This window comes from Atractosteus spatula (assembly GCF_055471065.1).
Source record: "Atractosteus spatula isolate fAtrSpa1 chromosome 10 unlocalized genomic scaffold, fAtrSpa1.hap1 SUPER_10_unloc_1, whole genome shotgun sequence".
NCBI classification, from domain to species: Eukaryota; Metazoa; Chordata; class Actinopteri; order Semionotiformes; family Lepisosteidae; genus Atractosteus; species Atractosteus spatula.
This window is the reverse complement of record NW_028296612.1, coordinates 3,234,158-3,254,569: the sequence shown is the minus strand read 5'-3', so window position 1 is coordinate 3,254,569 and position 20,412 is coordinate 3,234,158. Positions and strand designations below refer to the sequence as shown.

Here is a 20,412-nt window from a genome sequence, read left to right as displayed (position 1 = left end):
GCTGCTGATGGCTCTGCGCTGCTCTCCCCCTGCAGAGCCGGCTGCCCCAGGCGCTGGACCGGCCGTTCTCCATGTGCATCCCTCCGCCCAACGTCACAGGGTCCCTGCACCTGGGCCACGCCCTCACGGTGGCCCTCGAGGACGCCCTGGCCCGCTGGTGAGGCTCTGGGGGGGCCGCGGGGGTCAGGTCGGGGTCAGGAGCTGTTGGTTAGGGGTCAGATCAGGGCCAGATTGGAGTGATTCAGTGTGTCTGTGTGTCAGTGTGTCTGTGTGTTGCTGTTCCAGGAGGAGGATGCAGGGCTACAGTGTGTTCTCAGTGTGTTATTGTGTCTGTGTGTTGCTGTTCCAGGAGGAGGGTGCAGGGCTACAGGGTGTTCTCAGTGTGTTATTGTGTCAGTGTGTCTGTGTGTTGCTGTTCCAGGAGGAGGATGCAGGGCTACAGGGTGTTCTCAGTGTGTTATTGTGTCAGTGTGTCTGTGTGTTGCTGTTCCAGGAGGAGGGTGCAGGGCTACAGTGTGTTCTCAGAGTGTCTGTGTGTTGCTGTTCCAGGAGGAGGATGCAGGGCTACAGGGTGTTCTCAGTGTGTTATTGTGTCTGTGTGTTGCTGTTCCAGGAGGAGGGTGCAGGGCTACAGGGTGTTCTCAGTGTGTTATTGTGTCAGTGTGTCTGTGTGTCAGTGATTCAGTGTGTTTGTGTGTCTGTGTGTTGCTGTTCCAGGAGGAGGGTGCAGGGCTACAGGGTGTTCTCAGTGTGTTATTGTGTCTGTGTGTTGCTGTTCCAGGAGGAGGGTGCAGGGCTACAGTGTGTTCTCAGTGTGTTATTGTGTCAGTGTGTCTGTGTGTCAGTGATTCAGTGTGTTTGTGTGTCTGTGTGTTGCTGTTCCAGGAGGAGGGTGTTCTCAGTGTGTTCTCAGTGTGTTATTGTGTCTGTGTAATGCTGTTCCAGGAGGAGGATGCAGGGCTACAGGGTGCTGTGGGTCCCAGGCTGTGATCACGCTGGAATCGCCACTCAGGTCAGTGTGTTTAACAGCGCAGGGGGTTAGAAACAGGACTGGGTTCAGGGTGAAGTACTGCTAAAGTCAGCTCTGTGTAACGTCATCAGCTGGTGTGTCTGTGTCGAGTGTGTGTGTGTCTGTGTCTGTGTCGAGTGTGTGTGTGTCAGGTGAGTGCATGTGTTTGTGTCAGGTGAGTGTGTGTGTGTGTCAGGTGAGTGCGTGTGTCTGTGTCAGGTGTGTGTGTGTCTGTCTGTGTCTGTGTCTTGTCAGGTTTGTGTTTGTCAGGTGAGTGTGTGTGTCTGTGTCAGGTGAGTGTGTGTCTGTGTCAGGTGTGTGAGTGCAGTGCCAGGGTGTGTGTCTGTGTCAGGTGAGTGTGTGTCTGTGTCAGGTGTGTGAGTGCAGTGTCAGGGTGTGTGTCTGTGTCAGGTGAGTGTGTGTCTGTGTCATGTGTGTGAGTGCAGTGTCAGGCGAGTGTGTGTCTGTGTCAGGTGTGTGTGTGTCTGTCTATGTCTGTGTCTTGTCAGGTTTGTGTTTTTCAGGTGAGTGTGTGTCTGTGTCAGGTGAGTGTGTGTCTGTGTCACGTGTGTGAGTGCGTTGTCAGGCGAGTGTGTGTCTGTGTCAGGTGAGTGCGTGTGTGTCTGTCTGTGTCTTGTCAGGTTTGTGTTTGTCAGGTGTGTGTGTGTGTGTGTCAGGTGAGTGTGTGTCTGTGTCACGTGTGTGAGTGCAGTGTCAGGCGAGTGTGTGTCTGTGTCAGGTGTGTGTGTCTGTCTGTGTCTTGTCAGGTTTGTGTTTGTCAGGTGAGTGTGTGTCTGTGTCACGTGTGTGAGTGCAGTGTCAGGTGAGTGTGTGTCTGTGTCAGGTGAGTGTGTGTCTGTGTCACGTGTGTGAGTGCAGTGTCAGGCGAGTGTGTGTCTGTGTCAGGTGAGTGCGTGTGTGTCTGTCTGTGTCTGTGTCTTGTCAGGTTTGTGTTTGTCAGGTGAGTGTGTGTGTGTCAGGTGAGTGTGTGTCTGTGTCACGTGTGTGAGTGCAGTGTCAGGCGAGTGTGTGTCTGTGTCAGGTGAGTGCGTGTGTGTCTGTCTGTGTCTGTGTCTTGTCAGGTTTGTGTTTGTCAGGTGAGTGTGTGTGTGTGTCAGGTGAGTGTGTGTCTGTGTCACGTGTGTGAGTGCGTTGTCAGGCGAGTGTGTGTCTGTGTCAGGTGAGTGCGTGCGTGTGTGTCTGTCTGTGTCTGTGTCTTGTCAGGTTTGTGTTTGTCAGGTGAGTGTGTGTGTGTCAGGTGAGTGTGTGTCTGTGTCACGTGTGTGAGTGCAGTGTCAGGCGAGTGTGTGTCTGTGTCAGGTGAGTGCGTGTGTGTGTCTGTGTCTGTGTCTGTGTCAGTCGTGTGTGTGTGTGTGTCTTGTCAGGTTTGTGTTTGTCAGGTGTGTGTGTGTGTGTGTGTCAGGTGAGTGTATGTCTGTGTCAGGTGTGTGTGTGTGTGTGTCTGTGTCAGGTGTGTGTGTGTGTCAGGTGAGTGTGTGTCTGTGTCAGTCGTGTGTGTGTGTGTGTCAGGTGAGTGTACAGCCCGGCTCTCCCTGTGTCTCGCAGGCGGTGGTGGAGAGGAAGTTGCTGAGAGAGAGGGGGTTACTCAGGACGGACATGAGCCGAGATCACTTCCTGCAGGAGGTCTGGGCCTGGAAGAACGAGTGAGTCTGAGCACTCTCTCTCTCTCTCGCTGTCGTTCTCTCTCTCTCTCTCGCTGTCGTTCTCTCCTCTTTCTGCCCGCTGTCTCTCAGTCTGGTCCTCTTCCTTTCTTCCAAGTCTCTATGGTTCTTCCTCGTATCGGTTTCAACAGTGTGGCTGGAGAGCATGTTCCCCACCCCCACCACCCTCTGTGTACAGAAGAGCCTCCTGTTTTCCACCCTGACAGCTCTTGCTCTTTGATTCCTGTTTGTGCGCTCAGGGGTCCCTGTCTGTGTATTTCACAGGAAGGGAGATGAGATCTATCACCAGTTGCGCAAGATGGGGGCGTCGCTGGACTGGAGCCGAGCCCGTTTCACCATGGACCAGGTACTGAGCGGCTGGTTCCCCACCCCCACCCCCCTCTGTGTACAGAAGAGCCCCCTGTCCTGACTGGAGGAGCTCACCCAGCTGTGTCTGGAGAGAAGCCAGGGTATCGGCTTCAACCACACGGGCTGGGCAGCCTGTTCCCCACCCCCACCCCCCTCTGTGTACAGTAGAGCCTCCTGTCCTGACTGGAGGAGCTCACCCAGCTGTGTCTAGAGAGAAGCCGGGGTATCGGCTTCAACCACAGGGCTGGGCAGCTTGTTCCCCACCCCCACCACCCTCTGTGTACAGAAGAGCCCCCTGTCCTGACTGGAGGAGCTCACCCAGCTGTGTCTGGAGAGGAGCCGGGGTATCGGCTTCAACCACAGGGCTGGGCAGCCTGTTCCCCACCCCCACCACCCTCTGTGTACAGAAGAGCCTCCTGTCCTGACTGGAGGAGCTCACCCAGCTGTGTCTGGAGAGGAGCCAGGGTATCGGCTTCAACAATGTGGCCGAGAGGCGCCTGCCCCTCGCCTTAGAGCCGCTGCGGCAGCCCGTTCCCTGCTCCCACCACCCTTGGCGTAAAGACTCCCGTTCTCGTTGTTTAACTACTGTTCACACGGGTGCCCTCTGCTTCGAGTCGTGCGGGTGCTTCTGAACTCCTCTCGCCTTGCACTCTGGGCGTTCGCGGGGGCTGGAGGGATCGATTTAAAGAAAACTCTCTCTCTCTCCTCCTTGTCTCTCTCCCTCCTCCCTCTCTCTCCTCTCTCCTCCCTCTCTCTCCTCTCTCCCCCTCCCTCTCCATCCTCTCTCTCTCCCCTCTCTCCCTCCTCCCTCTCCCTCTCCCTCTCCCTCTCTCTCCTCTCTCCTCCCTCCCTCTCCCTCTCCCTCTCCCTCTCCCTCCTCTCTCCTCTCTCCTCTCTCCTCTCTCCTCTCTCCTCTCCTCCCTCTCTCCCCTCTCTCCCTCCTCCCTCTCCCTCTCCCTCCTCTCTCCTCTCTCCTCTCTCCTCTCTCCTCTCTCCTCTCCTCCCTCTCTCCCCTCTCTCCCTCCTCCCTCTCCCTCCTCTCTCTCTCTCTCTCTCCCTCCTCCCTCTCCCTCTCTCTCTCTCCCCCCTCTCTCCCTCTCTCTCCTCTCCCTCCCTCTCTCCCTCTCTCCCTCTCTCTCCTCTCCCTCTCCCTCTCTCCCTCTCCCTCTCTCCCCCCCCTACCAGTCCTTCTCCCACGCTGTGACCGAGGCCTTCCTCCGGCTGCACCAGGCGGGGCTCGTCTACCGCAGCCAGCGGCTCGTCAACTGGTCCTGCGCGCTGCGCTCGGCCATCTCCGACATCGAGGTGAGAGACGCCCCGCAACCCCTGCCCCTCGCCCCGGGTCCCTGCTCACTCATCTGGGCCAGCTCCAGGCCCTGCGCGGCCGTCTGAATTGACACATTAGCCGGGTCTGCTGTTGCCTTCCGCGGCGAACCAGACGCACGGGCAGCAGGCGGGCATTGCTCCCTCTTGTCAGGCCCCTTGATGTGCAACGAGCCTGCAAGCACTCTGCGCTCCTTCCTATCCGTCTGGGCCGGATCCGGGCGTCCGCGGCCGTCTGAACGGACACATTAGCCAGGTCTGCTGCTGCCTTCCGCGGCAGCTACTTACTCTGCGGGCCCGTTCTCATCCACCTACGTCGCTGCCACGCGTGCCCCATCTGCGGGCCTGCTGCGTCGCCGCGCTCGAAACCGCTCCTGGATCGATCTGTGACTCGAACCCGGGACTGTTTGTGATGCAGGTGGACAGCGTCCAGCTGCCGGGCCGGACGCTCCTCTCCGTCCCGGGATACGAGGACAAGGTGGAATTCGGGACCATGGTAACCTTCGCCTACCCCTTAGAGGGGCAGGGTCAGTATTCTCCTGTACTGCTGTAGTGTAATACCTCCTCTCTCTCACTGTGTCTCCTGTCCTGTTGTGTGTGTTTATTACAGAGGGATTCTCTGTGATCTCCTCTCTCTCACTGTCTCCCCTGTCCTGTTGTGTGTGTTTATTACTGAGGGATTCTCTGTGATCTCCTCTCTCTCACTGTGTCTCCTGTCCTGTTGTGTGTGTTTATTACTGAGGGATGCTCTGTGATCTCCTCTCTCTCTCACTGTGTCTCCTGTCCTGTTGTGTGTGTTTATGACTGAGGGATTCTCTGTGATCTCCTCTCACTCACTCACACTGTCTCCCCTGTCCTGTTGTGTGTGTTTATTACAGAGGGATGCTCTGTGATCTCCTCTCTCACTGTGTCTCCTGTCCTTTTGTGTGTGTTTATTACTGAGGGATGCTCTGTGATCTCCTCTCTCTCTCTCACTGTGTCTCCTGTCCTGTTGTGTGTATTTATGACTGAGGGACTCTCAGATCTCCTCTCACTGTGTCTCCTGTCCTGTTGTGTGTGTTTATGACTGAGGGATGCTCTGTGATCTCCTCTCTCTCTCTGTGTCTCCTGTCCTGTTGTGTGTGTCTATGACTGAGGGATTCTCTGTGATCTCCTCTCACTGTGTCTCCTGTCCTGTTGTGTGTGTTTATTACTGAGGGACTCTCTGTGATCTCGCCTCTCTCACTGTGTCTCCTCTCCTGTAGTGTGTTTATTACTGAGGGATTCTCTGTGATCTCCCCTCTCTCGCTGTGTCTCCTGTCCTGTTGTGTGTGTTTATGACTGAGGGGTTCTCCTCTCTCTCAGTGCGGTGATAATGTCTCTGCAATCACCCCTGTCCCTCTCAGATGGAGAGATCCCTGTGTCCACGACGCGTCCAGAGACCATGTTGGGAGACGTGGCCATTCTCGTGCACCCCGATGACCCCCGGTACCAGGTCAGTCACCCCAGAATTCGAGCTCCCCGCCTCGGCAGTCGGTCAGCCGCTGATCGGTCACTTTCTCTGGAGGGCCTGTTGGTTAGTGGGTCAGTGTGTCCGAGAGATGGCAGGGAACCGAACGGGTCGGTCAGCCTCTCCCTCCGTCTCTCTCTCTGTCCCTCCCAGTCTGTCCAGGGCCTAGAGTGCAGACACCCCTTCAGCGGACGCCTGCTGCCCATCCTGCCGGACCCCCTGGTCGACACCCAGCTGGGCACAGGTGCGCCCCTCCCTCCTGTCGGACCGGGAGCTGTCCTGCTTTCCCGCAGGCGTGGGAATTCTGGGTCTGGCTGTGTGAATTCGGGGATGAGTGTTTGTCTAACCCTCTCCCCCTCTCCCTCTCTCCCTCTCTCCCTCCCTCTCCCTCCCTCCCTCTCTCTCTCTCTCTCTCCCTCCCCCTCTCCCTCTCCCTCCCTCTCTCTCTCTCTCTCTCCCTCTCTCCCTCTCCCTCTCCCTCTCTATCTCCCCCTCTCTCCCTCTCTCCCTCCCTCTCCCTCCCCCTCCCCCTCCCCCTCTCCCTCTCCCTCTCCCTCTCCCTCCCTCTCCCTCTCTCTCTCCCTCTCTCTCTCCCTCTCTCTCTCTCTGTCTCTCTCTCTCTCAGGGGCGGTGAAGGTCACCCCCGCCCACGACTACGCGGACTTCGGGGTCTCCCTGAGACACCCCTCCCTGCCCCTGCTCTCCGTCATCGGAGGTGACGGCGCCATGACGGAGCTGTGCGGCGCGTGGCTGCAGGTGGGCTCAGGGGCGCCCCCCCCTGCTGGCTGACGGGCCAGTGACGCATCCCCCACCCTGCGCACCGGGCGAGAGGGAGACAGCGGGGGCTCCGAGCTCGGGGTCCCCTGTACTGCTGACGGGAATTGCTCATTGGCACGGGCGCTCCGGTACGCCCTGGGGGTACAGTTCAGTCATGTGACGGCCTGAGGGAAGACGCTGTCTCTGAATCTGGGGGTTCGGGTCTGTCTGCTCCTGTGACGCTCCCCAGAGGAGAGAGAGACCCCAGGGTGACTGGCATCCCCATCGATAGTCCCGGCCCTCCTGAGACAGCGAGCTGTAAAAATGTCCGCGACAGAGGGGGGGCTGTACCCCAGGGACGGACTGGGCCGACCCGATCACCCCCATAACGCCTTCCAGTCAGACAGCGAGCTGTAAAAATGTCCGCGACAGAGGGGGGGCTGTACCCCAGGGACGGACTGGGCCGACCCGATCACCCCCATAACGCCTTCCAGTCAGACAGCGAGCTGTAAAAATGTCCACAACAGAGGGGGGGCTGTACCCCAGTGACGGACTGGGCCGACCCGATCACCCCCATAACGCCTTCCAGTCAGACAGTGAGCTGTAAAAATGTCCGCAACAGAGGGGGGGCTGTACCCCAGTGACAGACTGGGCCGACCCGATCACCCCCATAACGCCTTCCTGTCAGACAGCGAGCTGTAAAAATGTCAGCGACAGAGGGGGGGCTGTACCCCAGTGACGGACTGGGCCGACCCGATCACCCCCATAACGCCTTCCGGTCCGACGGCGATCTGCTGCCGAACCCCCACCGAAACGCCGCCCGCGAGCACGCCGACACACACGCCGTGTGAGGACTGTGCGGCGTGTCTGTATCAACCGCCCCCTTCTCTCTCTCTCTCTCTCTCTCTCTCGCTCAGGGAGTGAAGAGGTTCGAGGCCAGGGACAGGGTGGTGTCGGCCCTGAAGGAGAGGGGGCTGTACAGGGGCACCGAAGAGCACCCCATGGTGCTGCCAGTGTGCAGGTAATCCCCTCCCCCACCCCCACCCCCCCACCAGCGACAACACCCTCGGCGTAGATCCTTACACTTCTGAGCGCAGAATTACGGAGAGTTGTTGATAAGGGTCATCGCTCTCTCTCTCCTTGTCGTTTTCTCTCGCTCAGTCGTTCAGGCGATGTTGTGGAGCCCCTGCTGAAGAGCCAGTGGTTTGTGCGCTGTGAGCAGATGGCACAGAGAGCCATACAGGTGAGACTGACAGAGATCCACACAGGTGAGACTGACAGAGATCCACACAGGGGAGACTGACAGAGATCCACACAGGGGAGACTGACAGAGATCCACACAGGGGAGACTGACAGAGATCCACACAGGGGAGACTGACAGACAGACTGACAGAGATCCACACAGGGGAGACTGACAGACAGACTGACAGAGATCCACACAGGTCAGACTGACAGACAGACTGACAGAGATCCACACAGGGGAGACTGACAGAGATCCACACAGGGGAGACTGACAGACAGACTGACAGAGATCCACACAGGGGAGACTGACAGACAGACTGACAGAGATCCACACAGGGGAGACTGACAGACAGACTGACAGAGATCCACACAGGTCAGACTGACAGACAGACTGACAGAGATCCACACAGGTCAGACTGACAGACAGACTGACAGAGATCCACACAGGTGAGACTGACAGAGATCCACACAGGGGAGACTGACAGAGATCCACACAGGTCAGACTGACAGACAGACTGACAGAGATCCACACAGGTGAGACTGACAGAGATCCACACAGGGGAGACTGACAGAGATCCACACAGGGGAGACTGACAGAGATCCACACAGGGGAGACTGACAGACAGACTGACAGAGATCCACACAGGGGAGACTGACAGACAGACTGACAGAGATCCACACAGGGGAGACTGACAGACAGACTGACAGAGATCCACACAGGTCAGACTGACAGACAGACTGACAGAGATCCACACAGGTCAGACTGACAGACAGACTGACAGAGATCCACACAGGTCAGACTGACAGACAGACTGACAGAGATCCACACAGGGGAGACTGACAGAGATCCACACAGGGGAGACTGACAGACAGACTGACAGAGATCCACACAGGTCAGACTGACAGACAGACTGACAGAGATCCACACAGGTCAGACTGACAGACAGACTGACAGAGATCCACACAGGTCAGACTGACAGACAGACTGACAGAGATCCACACAGGTCAGACTGACAGAGATCCACACAGGGGAGACTGACAGAGATCCACACAGGGGAGACTGACAGACAGACTGACAGAGATCCACACAGGTCAGACTGACAGAGATCCACACAGGTCAGACTGACAGAGATCCACACAGGGGAGACTGACAGAGATCCACACAGGGGAGACTGACAGACAGACTGACAGAGATCCACACAGGGGAGACTGACAGACAGACTGACAGAGATCCACACAGGGGAGACTGACAGAGATCCACACAGGGGAGACTGACAGAGATCCACACAGGTCAGACTGACAGAGATCCACACAGGTCAGACTGACAGACTGACAGAGATCCACACAGGTGAGACTGACAGACTGACAGAGATCCACACAGGTGAGACTGACAGAGATCCACGCAGGTCAGACTGACAGAGATCCACACAGGGGAGACTGACAGACTGACAGAGATCCACACAGGTCAGACTGACAGAGATCCACACAGGGGAGACTGACAGAGATCCACACAGGTCAGACTGACAGAGATCCACACAGGGGAGACTGACAGAGATCCACACAGGTCAGACTGACAGAGATCCACACAGGGGAGACTGACAGACAGACTGACAGAGATCCACACAGGGGAGACTGACAGACTGACAGAGATCCACACAGGGGAGACTGACAGAGATCCACACAGGGGAGACTGACAGAGATCCACACAGGTCAGACTGGCAGACTGACAGAGATCCACACAGGGGAGACTGACAGACAGACTGACAGAGATCCACACAGGTCAGACTGACAGACAGACTGACAGAGATCCACACAGGGGAGACTGACAGACAGACTGACAGAGATCCACACAGGGGAGACTGACAGAGATCCACACAGGGGAGACTGACAGAGATCCACACAGGTCAGACTGACAGAGATCCACACAGGTGAGACTGACAGACTGTACCACACACCGGTCACCTCACACAGGTGCAGCCATGACACTACGGTCAACAGCACCGGGCGCGAGCTGCTGCAGCTCTGTCAAGGGCTGGGCCTGTACATCGTCAACGGCAGGACTAGAGGGGACTCTCTAGGCAGGTTCACCTACAGCTCAGCTCTGGGTAGCAGTGTGGTGGACTACGCCATCACCGACCTGGACCCCTCCTGTATCAGTGCCTTCACTGTCAGGCCACAAACTCCCCTCTCCGACCACAGCCAGATCACACTCTACATGAAGAGAGCACACCAGCACAGAGACACACTGACACAGCCCAGCCAGCTGTATGACCTCAACCAGGCGTACAGATGGGACACAGACAGCCTGGACAGATACCAAACTGCACTGGGCGATGACGAAATTCAGACACTGATGGACACATTCCTAAACACTCCGTATCAAACCAACAAATTAGGCATCAACTTGGCCACACAAAAACTAAATCACCTATTCCACAAACTAGCATCAAAATCTAAGCTAAAAACAACTAAATCAAAAAACTACCAAAAAACAAAAGCAAAAGAAAAGTGGTTTGATACGGAGTGCAAAAACATCAGAAATGCACTACGAAAAGTCTCAAATGAAAAACACAGACAACCACACAACACAGATCTGCGCCTCAGGTACTGTGACATGGTAAAACTTTACAAACACACGCTGAAAAAGAAGAGAAACACATACATAGACAAACAACTTGCAGAAATTGAGGAGTCACTAAATCAGAACTGTTTCTGGGAGAAGTGGAACAACTTAAACAAATCAAAACCAGAAGAATTGGCCATCCAAAATGGAACAATCTGGCAAACATACTTTGAAAATCTGTATGAAAAGCTCCCAAATACAAATCAATCAGACCAAAACACCATTTATGAAAAACTCAAAATTTTGGAATTGGCTATCAAAGACAACCAAAACCCCTTAGACTCCCCAATCACTGAGCAGGAGCTACTGGACAAACTCCAGGCCCTCAGACCACGCAAAGCCTGTGGCCATGATGGTGTCATAAATGAGATGCTGAGACACAGCAGCCCAAAGTTGCAACAAGCCCTGCTCAAACTCCTCAATCTCATCATGACAGCCGGATGTTTCCCCGAGGCCTGGAACCAAGGACTGATCACGCCCATCTATAAGAGTGGAGATAAACTCGATCCCAGCAACTACCGGGGCATCTGTGTGAACAGTAACCTGGGGAAGGTATTCTGCAGTATCCTGAATACACGAATACTGGCCTTCCTTACCGAACACAATGTCCTGAGTAAAAGTCAGATTGGCTTCTTGCCAGATCACCGCACATCTGATCACATTTACACCCTGCACACACTGATAGACAAACACGTCCACCAAAAACACAAAGGAAAAATTTTTGCCTGCTTTGTCGATTTCAAAAAAGCATTTGACTCGATTTGGCATGAGAGATTGTTTTATAAACTACTCCAAAGCGGCATAGGGGGCAAAGTGTACGACATAATTAAATCAATGTATTCAGAGAGCAAATGTGCAGTGAAAATTGGAAACAAAAGGACTAAATTCTTCACCCAAGGCCGCGGGGTGAGACAGGGCTGCAGCCTGAGCCCAACACTGTTCAATATCTATATCAACGAATTAGCAGGAATGTTGGAGCAGTCTGCAGCTCCTGGTCTCACACTACACGACACAGAAATCAAGTTCCTGCTCTACGCAGATGACCTGGTCCTGCTGTTGCCCACAGAACAGGGGCTGCAGCAGAACCTGGCACTGCTGGAGCAGTACTGTCAGACCTGGGCACTGACAGTCAATCTGGACAAGACCAGAGTTATGGTTTTCCAGAAGAAAGCCAGACCTCAGGGAAACAGGTACAAATTCACACTGAACAACAACACATTGGAGCACACATCCAGCTACACATATCTCGGTCTCACCATCAGCTCTTCCGGGAGTTTTGACCTGGCAGTGAAGGCACTGAGGGAGAAGGCACTCAGGGCTTTCTACGCAATAAGAAGGAGGCTCTTCAACATCAACCCACCAACAAGAATCTGGCTCCAAATACTTGAAAGTGTAATCCAACCCATTGCCCTATACGGCAGTGAAGTGTGGGGTCCCCTCACAGACCAGGATTACACCCAATGGGACAAACACCCCACAGAAACTCTGCACATGGAGATCTGTAGAAACATCCTCCGTGTGCAGAGAAGAACTCCTAACAACGGGTGCAGGGCCGAATTAGGCCAGTACCCACTATTGATAAACATACAGAAAAGAATATTCAAGTATTGGCTACACCTAAAAAACAGCGACCAAAATTCCTACCACCACAAAGCCCTGCTGAGCCAAGAGCTGAGCCCAAAACAGAGCCCCCTGAGCCAGCTGGTCCTGAGGCTCACCGACCTGAGCCACACCGACACTAACCAGCCTCAGGACAGCACTGCTAGAGCACCACAACCCAGACTCAACCACATCACAGCACAGATCAAACAGCAATATCTCACACACTGGGACACACACACACAGACACAACATAAACTGGAATGTTACAGAACCTTAAACAGACAATACACACTAGCTGAATATTTGACCAAAATAAAAAATAACAAACAGAAACAGACCCTGACGAAGTACAGGCTCAGTGACCACAACCTGGCCATAGAAACTGGGCGACACAGGCAGACCTGGCTGTCCAGAGAGGACAGGCTGTGCTCCCACTGCCAGCGGGGAGAAATAGAGACAGAGGTGCACTTCCTACTGCACTGTGACAGATACTCTGGGATTAGAGAAACATTCTTCCCTAAATTCAGAAATCTAATCCCAGAGTTCCCACACCTGCCAGAATCACAACGGGTCCCAATCCTACTGGGAGAGGGAGGAGGGAACTCAGTTGAACTGGCAGCCCAGTATGTGATCTCCTGTCACAGCCTGAGGAACAGTGAGTCTGTCTCCCAATAATGCTCCAGCCGCCTACAGAATATGTCAATATTGTATAATATGTCTTTGTTGTAAATGTCTGTAATATGTCTGTAGATTTTATTTTACTTCTATTTTTGTTTTGTTTCATGTAAATATCATTACTTTCATTTGCTTTGGCAACACTGATTGTACCCATCGGTCATGCTAATAAAGCACCTTGAATTGAATTGAATTGACTGACAGAGATCCACACAGGTGAGACTGACAGAGATCCACACAGGTCAGACTGACAGAGATCCACACAGGTGAGACTGACAGACTGACAGAGATCCACACAGGTGAGACTGACAGAGATCCACGCAGGTCAGACTGACAGAGATCCACGCAGGTCAGACTGACAGAGATCCACACAGGTCAGACTGACAGACTGACAGAGATCCACACAGGTCAGACTGACAGACTGACAGAGGTCCAGGCAGATAAAGTGGCAGATTGTGTGTGGTCAGTCTGCACATTTGGTCACTGTGTCGGTGAGCCCATCTTGCGTGCTGTCCGGTCTGTCCCAGGCGGTGGAGGACGGGGAGCTGGACATCACTCCCGGCTTCCACAAGAAGACCTGGAGGACCTGGCTGTCCGGCGTCAGGTGAGCAGAGATCCGGGGGACCGGCGGCCGGGGAAGGGGGAGGGGTCAGTCTGCGCTGGGAGCAGAGCCGCTCGCTCGCTGACGAGGACGAAGCGCTGGCGCAGGTTCTCCGCCTGGGGTCACATGGCTTCTTCATCGATCGCCCCCCGCCCCTCTCTCCCCCTGTCTTCTCAGTGATTGGTGCATCTCCAGGCAGCTGTGGTGGGGCCACCAGATTCCAGCCTATCAGGTGGCTTTCCCGGGGTCAGACGACCAGAAAGAGGTGTGTCCGCGTTCGCCTGCCCGATCTGTCTGACCCCCTGCTCTGTCCCTCTGCGTCTGACCCCCTGCTCTGTCCCTCTGTGTGTCCAACCCCCCCCCCCATCTGTCCCTCTGTGTCTGTCCCCCTGCTCTGTCCCTCTGTGTCTGACCCCCTGCTCTGTCCCTCTGTGTGTCCAACCCCCCCATCTGTCCCTCTGTGTCTGTCCACCTGCTCTGTCCTTCTGAGTGTCTGACCCCTTGCTCTGTCCTTCTGAGTGTCTATCCTTCTGCTCTGTCCCTCTGTGTCTGACCCCCTGCTCTGTCCCTCTGTGTCTGACCCCCTGCTCTGTCCTTCTGAGTGTCTGACCCCCTGCTCTGTCCCTCTGTGTCTGACCCCCTGCTCTGTCCTTCTGAGTGTCTGACCCCCTGCTCTGTCCCTCTGTGTCTGACCCCCCAATCAGTCCTTCTGAGTGTCTGTCCACCTGCTTTGTCCCTCTGCATGTCCAACCCCCCCACCTGTCCATCTGTCTGTCAGTCTGTCCACCAACCCGCGTCACTGTGTGAGCGCCCCTGGACTGATAGTGTGCCCCAAAACTCGTGTCTGACCAGGAGGGCAGCGACGCCCTGTGGATGTGTGGGCGGAGTGCAGAAGAGGTCAGAAGGTCAGCAGCCCAGAAGTTCGGGATCCCCAAGGAAGAGATCACCCTAACGCAAGGCAAGATCTCCTTAGAAAAACCTGGTTCTTGCCCTGAATAGTAATCAACTACAAGGAGGAGTGTGAGGGTGAAGCTGGAGGTGATCAGACTGAGTGTCTCTCCAGTCCTGTACAGATCTGAGGAGGAGGAGTGTGAGGGTGAAGCTGGAGGTGATCAGACTGAGTGTCTCTCCAGTCCTGTACAGATCTGAGGAGGAGGAGTGTGAGGGTGAAGCTAAAGGTGATCAGACTGAGTGTCTCTCCAGTCCTGTACAGATCTGAGGAGGAGGAGTGTGAGGGTGAAGCTGGAGGTGATCAGACTGAGTGTCTCTCCAATCCTGTCCAGATCTGAGGAGGAGGAGTGTGAGGGTGAAGCTGGAGGTGATCAGACTGAGTGTCTCTCCAGTCCTGTACGGATCTGAGGAGGAGGAGTGTGAGGGTGAAGCTGGAGGTGATCAGACTGAGTGTCTCTCCAGTCCTGTACAGATCTGAGGAGGAGGAGTGTGAGGGTGAAGCTGGAGGTGATCAGACTGAGTGTCTCTCCAGTCCTGTCCAGATCTGAGGAGGAGGAGTGTGAGGGTGAGGCTGGAGGTGATCAGACTGAGTGTCTCTCCAATCCTGTCCAGATCTGAGGAGGAGGAGTGTGAGGGTGAAGCTGGAGGTGATCAGACTGAGTGTCTCTCCAGTCCTGTACAGATGTGAGGAGGAGGAGTGTGAGGGTGAAGCTGGAGGTGATCAGACTGAGTGTCTCTCCAGTCCTGTACAGATCTGAGGAGGAGGAGTGTGAGGGTGAAGCTGGAGGTGATCAGACTGAGTGTCTCTCCAGTCCTGTCCAGATCTGAGGAGGAGGAGTGTGAGGGTGAGGCTGGAGGTGATCAGACTGAGTGTCTCTCCAGTCCTGTACAGATCTGAGGAGGAGGAGTGTGAGGGTGAAGCTGGAGGTGATCAGACTGAGTGTCTCTCCAGTCCTGTACAGATCTGAGGAGGAGGAGTGTGAGGGTGAAGCTGGAGGTGATCAGACTGAGTGTCGCTCCAGTCCTGTACAGATCTGAGGAGGAGGAGTGTGAGGGTGAGGCTGGAGGTGATCAGACTGAGTGTCCCTACGGCATTGTTGAAGAATTAAAAAAAAGGCAGGGTATTTCAGGAGTCCCAGCGATCTGGAACTGAGGTCACTCCAGCCTGAGGGAACCTCTAACCCTCGACACCGCGAGTGAAACGTCTCTCCTGTCCCTCTGTTGCCTTCAGATCCTGATGTCCTGGACACATGGTTCTCCTCGGCGCTGTTTCCTTTCGCCATGCTGGGGTGGCCCGAGCAGGTGTGTGTGTGTGTGTGTGTGTGTGTGTGTGTGTGTGTGTGTGTGTGTCGTTACCTGTGTGTTGGAGGGGTTTGCACCACTGCTGTGTTTTCAGCACCACAGCGTCTGTCCGTAGGTGTGACTGTGGGTGTGTTCTGGGAGTGACTGTGGGTCTAGTGGCTGTCACTCTGTGGCCATGGATACTATGGGTGTGGCTATATGTGTTATGGGTGTGACTGTGGGGGTGTGGTTATAGTGATTGTGGGCGTGGCTATATGTGTTGTGGGTGTGACTGTGGGTGTGTGGTTATAGTGATTGTGGGTGTGGCTATATGTGTTATGGGTGTGACTGTGGGGTGTGATTATAGATGGGCTTGTGGGTGTGGTCATAGTGATTGTGGGTGTGGTCATGGCTACTGTGGGTGTGGCTATATGTGTTATGGGTATGGCTATGGGTGTGGTTATAGATGGGATGGGGGTGTGGTTATAGTGATTGTGGGTGTGGCCATGGCTAGCATGGGTGTGGCTATATGTGTTATGGGTGTGGTTATAGATGGGATGGGGGTGTGGTTATACTGGTTGTGGGTATGGTCGTAGCTAGTATGGGTGTGGCTATATGTGTTATGGGTGTGACTATGGGTGGGGTTATATATGGGCTTGTGGGTGTGACTATGGGTGGGGTTATATATGGGCTTGTGGGTGTGACTATGGGTGAGGTTATATATGGGCTTGTGGGTGTGGTTATTGTGATTGTGGGTGTGGTCGTGGCTAGCATGGGTGTGGCTATATGTGTTTTGGGTGTGACTGTGGGTGTGGTTATCATGACTGTGGGCATGGTCATGGCTGTTATGGGTATGAGTCTAGGTGTTATAGATGTGACTGTGAGTAGCACATCCAAAAGGCCTGAGGGGTGCGTTTCCTGCCAGGACCTCACTGACATCACTTCCTGTCCGCAGACCCCAGACCTGCGGGAGTTCTATCCCAACAGCCTCCTGGAGACGGGAAGTGACCTCATCTTCTTCTGGGTGGCGCGCATGGTGATGCTGGGAAGGGAGCTGACTGGAGAGCTGCCCTTCAGGCAGGTGAGTAGGGGTTCGTCACCAGGAAAGCAGGATATAACTTGTTTCAGTGATATAGCGCCTTTTATCCCAAAGGATCTCAAAGCACCTTACATATAGGATGGGTCCCACTGTGCTCCCCACACAGTGCACACAGTAATCATTCTGCACCAGCGCCCCCCACCTGGGGGAGACAGCTGGGTGAGCTCCTCCAGTCAGGACAGGAGGCTCTACTGTACACAGAGGGGGGTGGGGGTGGGGAACAAGCTGCCCAGCCCTGTGGTTGAAGCCGATACCCTGGCTCCTCTCCAGACACAGCTGGGTGAGCTCCTCCAGTCAGGACAGGAGGCTCTACTGTACACAGAGGGGGGTGGGGGTGGGGAACAAGCTACCCAGCTCCGTGTTTGAAGCCGATACCCCGGCTCCTCTCCAGACACAGCTGGGTGAGCTCCTCCAGTCAGGACAGGAGGCTCTTTTGTACACAGAGGGTGGTGGGGGTGGGGAACAAGCTGCCCAGCCCTGTGGTTGAAGCCGATACCCCGGCTCCTCTCCAGACACAGCTGGGTGAGCTCCTCCAGTCAGGACAGGAGGCTCTACTGTACACAGAGGGGGGTGGGGGTGGGGAACAAGCTGCCCAGCCCTGTGGTTGAAGCCGATACCCTGGCTCCTCTCCAGACACAGCTGGGTGAGCTCCTCCAGTCAGGACAGGAGGCTCTACTGTACACAGAGGGGGGTGGGGGTGGGGAACAAGCTGCCCAGCCCTGTGGTTGAAGCCGATACCCTGGCTCCTCTCCAGACACAGCTGGGTGAGCTCTACCAAATGGAATAATACTCTGACTCCGAGACCAGTCTTGTGCTCTTGTGCACAGACAGCGAGTATAAGGTCCTGCTTACTGCAGTAACACGGGTACGAGACAAAGTCACTGTGTGAGCCTCAGGCAGGCTCTGGGCAGGCAAGTCTGATTGTCGGGCCCTGACTCCCTCTCTCGCGCCCGGCTCCAGGTCTCCCTCCACTCCATGGTGAGAGACGCCCACGGCCGGAAGATGAGCAAGTCTCTGGGAAATGTCATCGATCCCCTGGACGTCATCTCCGGAGTCTCCCTGCAGGTCTGGGACCGGACACGCTGATCTCAGACAGTGTATCGCTGTGTCAGTGTGTCAGTGTGTCAGAGTGTCAGAGTGTCAGACAGTGTATCGCTGTGTCAGTGTGTCAGTGTGTCAGAGTGTCAGACAGTGTATCGCTGTGTCAGTGTGTCAGTGTGTCAGACAGTGTATCGCTGTGTCAGTGTGTCAGGGAGTCAGAGTGTCAGACAGTGTATCGCTGTGTCAGTGTGTCAGTACATCCCCTAGTGCGCCAGTGCGTCAGCGTGCTGGGACTCACCCCCTCTGTCTCCTCTCACAGGAGCTACACCAGAAGGTGACAGAGGGCAACCTGGACCCCAGGGAAGTTCAGGTGGCTGTGGAGGGACAGGTCAGGCGCCTCTGTCTCTCTCTGTCCTCCCAACTCCTGTGTCCCTCTGCGTCCCCCCTGTGTCCCTCTGCGTCCCCCTGCATCTCCAGGAAGCTGTCTGTCTCTCGCCCTCTTCCTCCGCGTGCACACTATCCCTGAGAGCTCTGAGGAGGCTCTTCTGTACACAGAGGGTGGCAGGTGTGGGGAACAAGCTGCCCAGCCCTGTGGTTAAAGCCGATACCCTAGCTCCTCTCCAGACACAGCTGGGTGAGCTCCTCCAGTCAGGACAGGAGGCTCTTCTGTACACAGAGGGGGGTGGGGGTGGGGAACAAGCTGGGTGAGCTCCTCCAGTCAGGACAGGACGCTCTGCTGTACACAGAGGGGGGTGGAGGTGGGGAACAAGCTGGGTGAGCTCCTCCAGTCAGGACAGGACGCTCTGCTGTACACAGAGGGGGGTGGAGGTGGGGAACAAGCTGGGTGAGCTCCTCCAGTCAGGACAGGAGGCTCTACTGTACACAGAGGGGGGTGGAGGTGGGGAACAAGCTGGGTGAGCTCCTCCAGTCAGGACAGGACGCTCTGCTGTACACAGAGGGTGGTGGGGGTGGGGAACAAGCTGCCCAGCCCTGTGGTTGAAGCCGATACCCTGGCTTCTCTCCAGACACAGCTGGGTGAGCTCCTCCAGTCAGGACAGGAGGCTCTACTGTACACAGAGGGGGGTGGAGGTGGGGAACAAGCTGGGTGAGCTCCTCCAGTCAGGACAGGACAGGACAGGTGGGGAGCGAGCAGCCCAGTCGCTTGGAGGGAAAGCTGCCTGAATACATCCAAACGCCGACGGACAGACAGGCTGCAGCTCCTCACCTCGCTCCCTCCCTCTCTCTCTGCACCCCCAGAAGCGCGATTTCCCCGGTGGGATCCCCGAGTGTGGCACCGACGCCCTGAGGTTCGCCCTCTGTTCCTACAAAGCCCAGGGTGAGAAACTCAGCCGACCCCCCAGCACAGCGGGTGCTGGGTGTTGGAGTGTGCTCCAGTTTGTGCCAGGTTGCTGGGTGTTGGAGTGTGCTCCAGTTTGTGCCGGGTGTTGGAGTGTGCTCCTGTTTGTGCTGGGTGTTGGACTCTGCTCCAGTTTATGCTTGGTGTTGGAGTGTGCTCCTGTTTGTGCCGGGTGGCTGGGTGTTGGAGTGTGCTCCAGTTTGTGCCGAGTGTTGGAGTGTGCTCCAGTTTGTGCCGGGTGGCTGGGTGTTGGAGTGTGCTCCAGTTTGTGCTGGGTGTTGGACTCTGCTCCAGTTTATGCTGGGTGTTGGAGTGTGCTCCTGTTTGTGCCGGGTGGCTGAGTGTTGGAGTGTGCTCCAGTTTGTGCCGAGTGTTGGAGTGTGCTCCAGTTTGTGCCGGGTGGCTGGGCGTTGGAGTGTGCTCCTGTTTGTGCTGGGTGTTGGATTGTGCTCCAGTTTGTGCCGGGTGTTGGAGTGTGCTCCAGTTTGTGCCGGGTGTTGTGCCGCCCGCAGTCTGTTTTAACCCTGCGCTCTCTCTCTCCCGCTCTCCCTCCTCCTCAGGGGACGACATCAGCCTGTCCGTGTCTCAGCTCCTCAGCACCAGGCACTTCTGCAACAAGATCTGGAACGCTGTCAGGTTCACACTGGGAGCCCTGGGAGAGGACTTCACCCCCCTGGACCTGAGAGAGGTGCCCGCCGGCTGACCGACTGACCGACTCGACACGCTGGCCGCTCGTTCGGATCGCCCTCTTGACCCCTCTCCCTGTCCCCGTCCCTCTGTCGGCTCAGGTCCGTCCGGTCAGCGGTATCGACCGCTGGATGTGCAGCCGGCTGCACACGACGGTCCAGCAGTGTGACCGGGGCTTCCAGCAGTACGATCTGCACGCGGTCACTGCGGCCGTCCACAGCTACTGGCTGCACTCCCTGTGCGACGTCTACCTGGTACTGAAATAACCTTCATGTACTGGAGTGTCCAGTCAGTGTGTCTGTATGAACCCCTCTCTCTCTCAGTGCAGTGTTCATGTACTGGAGTGTCCAGTCAGGGTGTGTGTATGAACCCCTCTCTCTCTCAGTGCAGTGTTCATGTACTGGAGTGTCCAGTCAGTGTGTCTGTATGAACCCCTCTCTCTCTCAGTGCAGTGTTCATGTACTGGAGTGTCCAGTCAGTGTGTCTGTATGAACCCCTCTCTCTCTCAGTGCAGTGTTCATGTACTGGAGCGTCCAGTCAGGGTGTCTGTGTGAACCCCTCTCTCTCTCAGTGCAGTGTTCATGTACTGGAGTGTCCAGTCAGTGTGTCTGTATGAACCCCTCTCTCTCTCAGGGCAGTGTTAGTG

At 55.7% G+C, this 20,412-nt stretch overlaps 1 protein-coding gene across 3 annotated transcripts in view; it reads left to right on the top strand.

Moving 5' to 3' along the window:
- vars2 (valyl-tRNA synthetase 2, mitochondrial) overlaps window positions 1-20,412 on the top strand; it is a 29,006-nt gene that overhangs the window by 3,304 nt on the left and 5,290 nt on the right. For all 3 annotated transcript variants that reach the window (XM_088908223.1, XM_088908221.1, XM_088908222.1), the window contains exons 5-25: window positions 36-157; window positions 946-1,012; window positions 2,576-2,673; window positions 2,956-3,037; window positions 4,225-4,344; window positions 4,781-4,889; window positions 5,748-5,836; window positions 6,005-6,095; window positions 6,477-6,607; window positions 7,525-7,628; window positions 7,769-7,850; window positions 13,277-13,353; window positions 13,528-13,615; window positions 14,203-14,308; window positions 15,533-15,603; window positions 16,538-16,663; window positions 17,642-17,746; window positions 18,042-18,110; window positions 18,980-19,058; window positions 19,640-19,767; window positions 19,868-20,020. In XM_088908223.1, coding sequence (XP_088764349.1) covers window positions 36-157; window positions 946-1,012; window positions 2,576-2,673; window positions 2,956-3,037; window positions 4,225-4,344; window positions 4,781-4,889; window positions 5,748-5,836; window positions 6,005-6,095; window positions 6,477-6,607; window positions 7,525-7,628; window positions 7,769-7,850; window positions 13,277-13,353; window positions 13,528-13,615; window positions 14,203-14,308; window positions 15,533-15,603; window positions 16,538-16,663; window positions 17,642-17,746; window positions 18,042-18,110; window positions 18,980-19,058; window positions 19,640-19,767; window positions 19,868-20,020 — 2,097 coding nt within the window. The remainder of the gene's footprint in view (window positions 1-35; window positions 158-945; window positions 1,013-2,575; window positions 2,674-2,955; window positions 3,038-4,224; window positions 4,345-4,780; window positions 4,890-5,747; window positions 5,837-6,004; window positions 6,096-6,476; window positions 6,608-7,524; window positions 7,629-7,768; window positions 7,851-13,276; window positions 13,354-13,527; window positions 13,616-14,202; window positions 14,309-15,532; window positions 15,604-16,537; window positions 16,664-17,641; window positions 17,747-18,041; window positions 18,111-18,979; window positions 19,059-19,639; window positions 19,768-19,867; window positions 20,021-20,412) is intronic.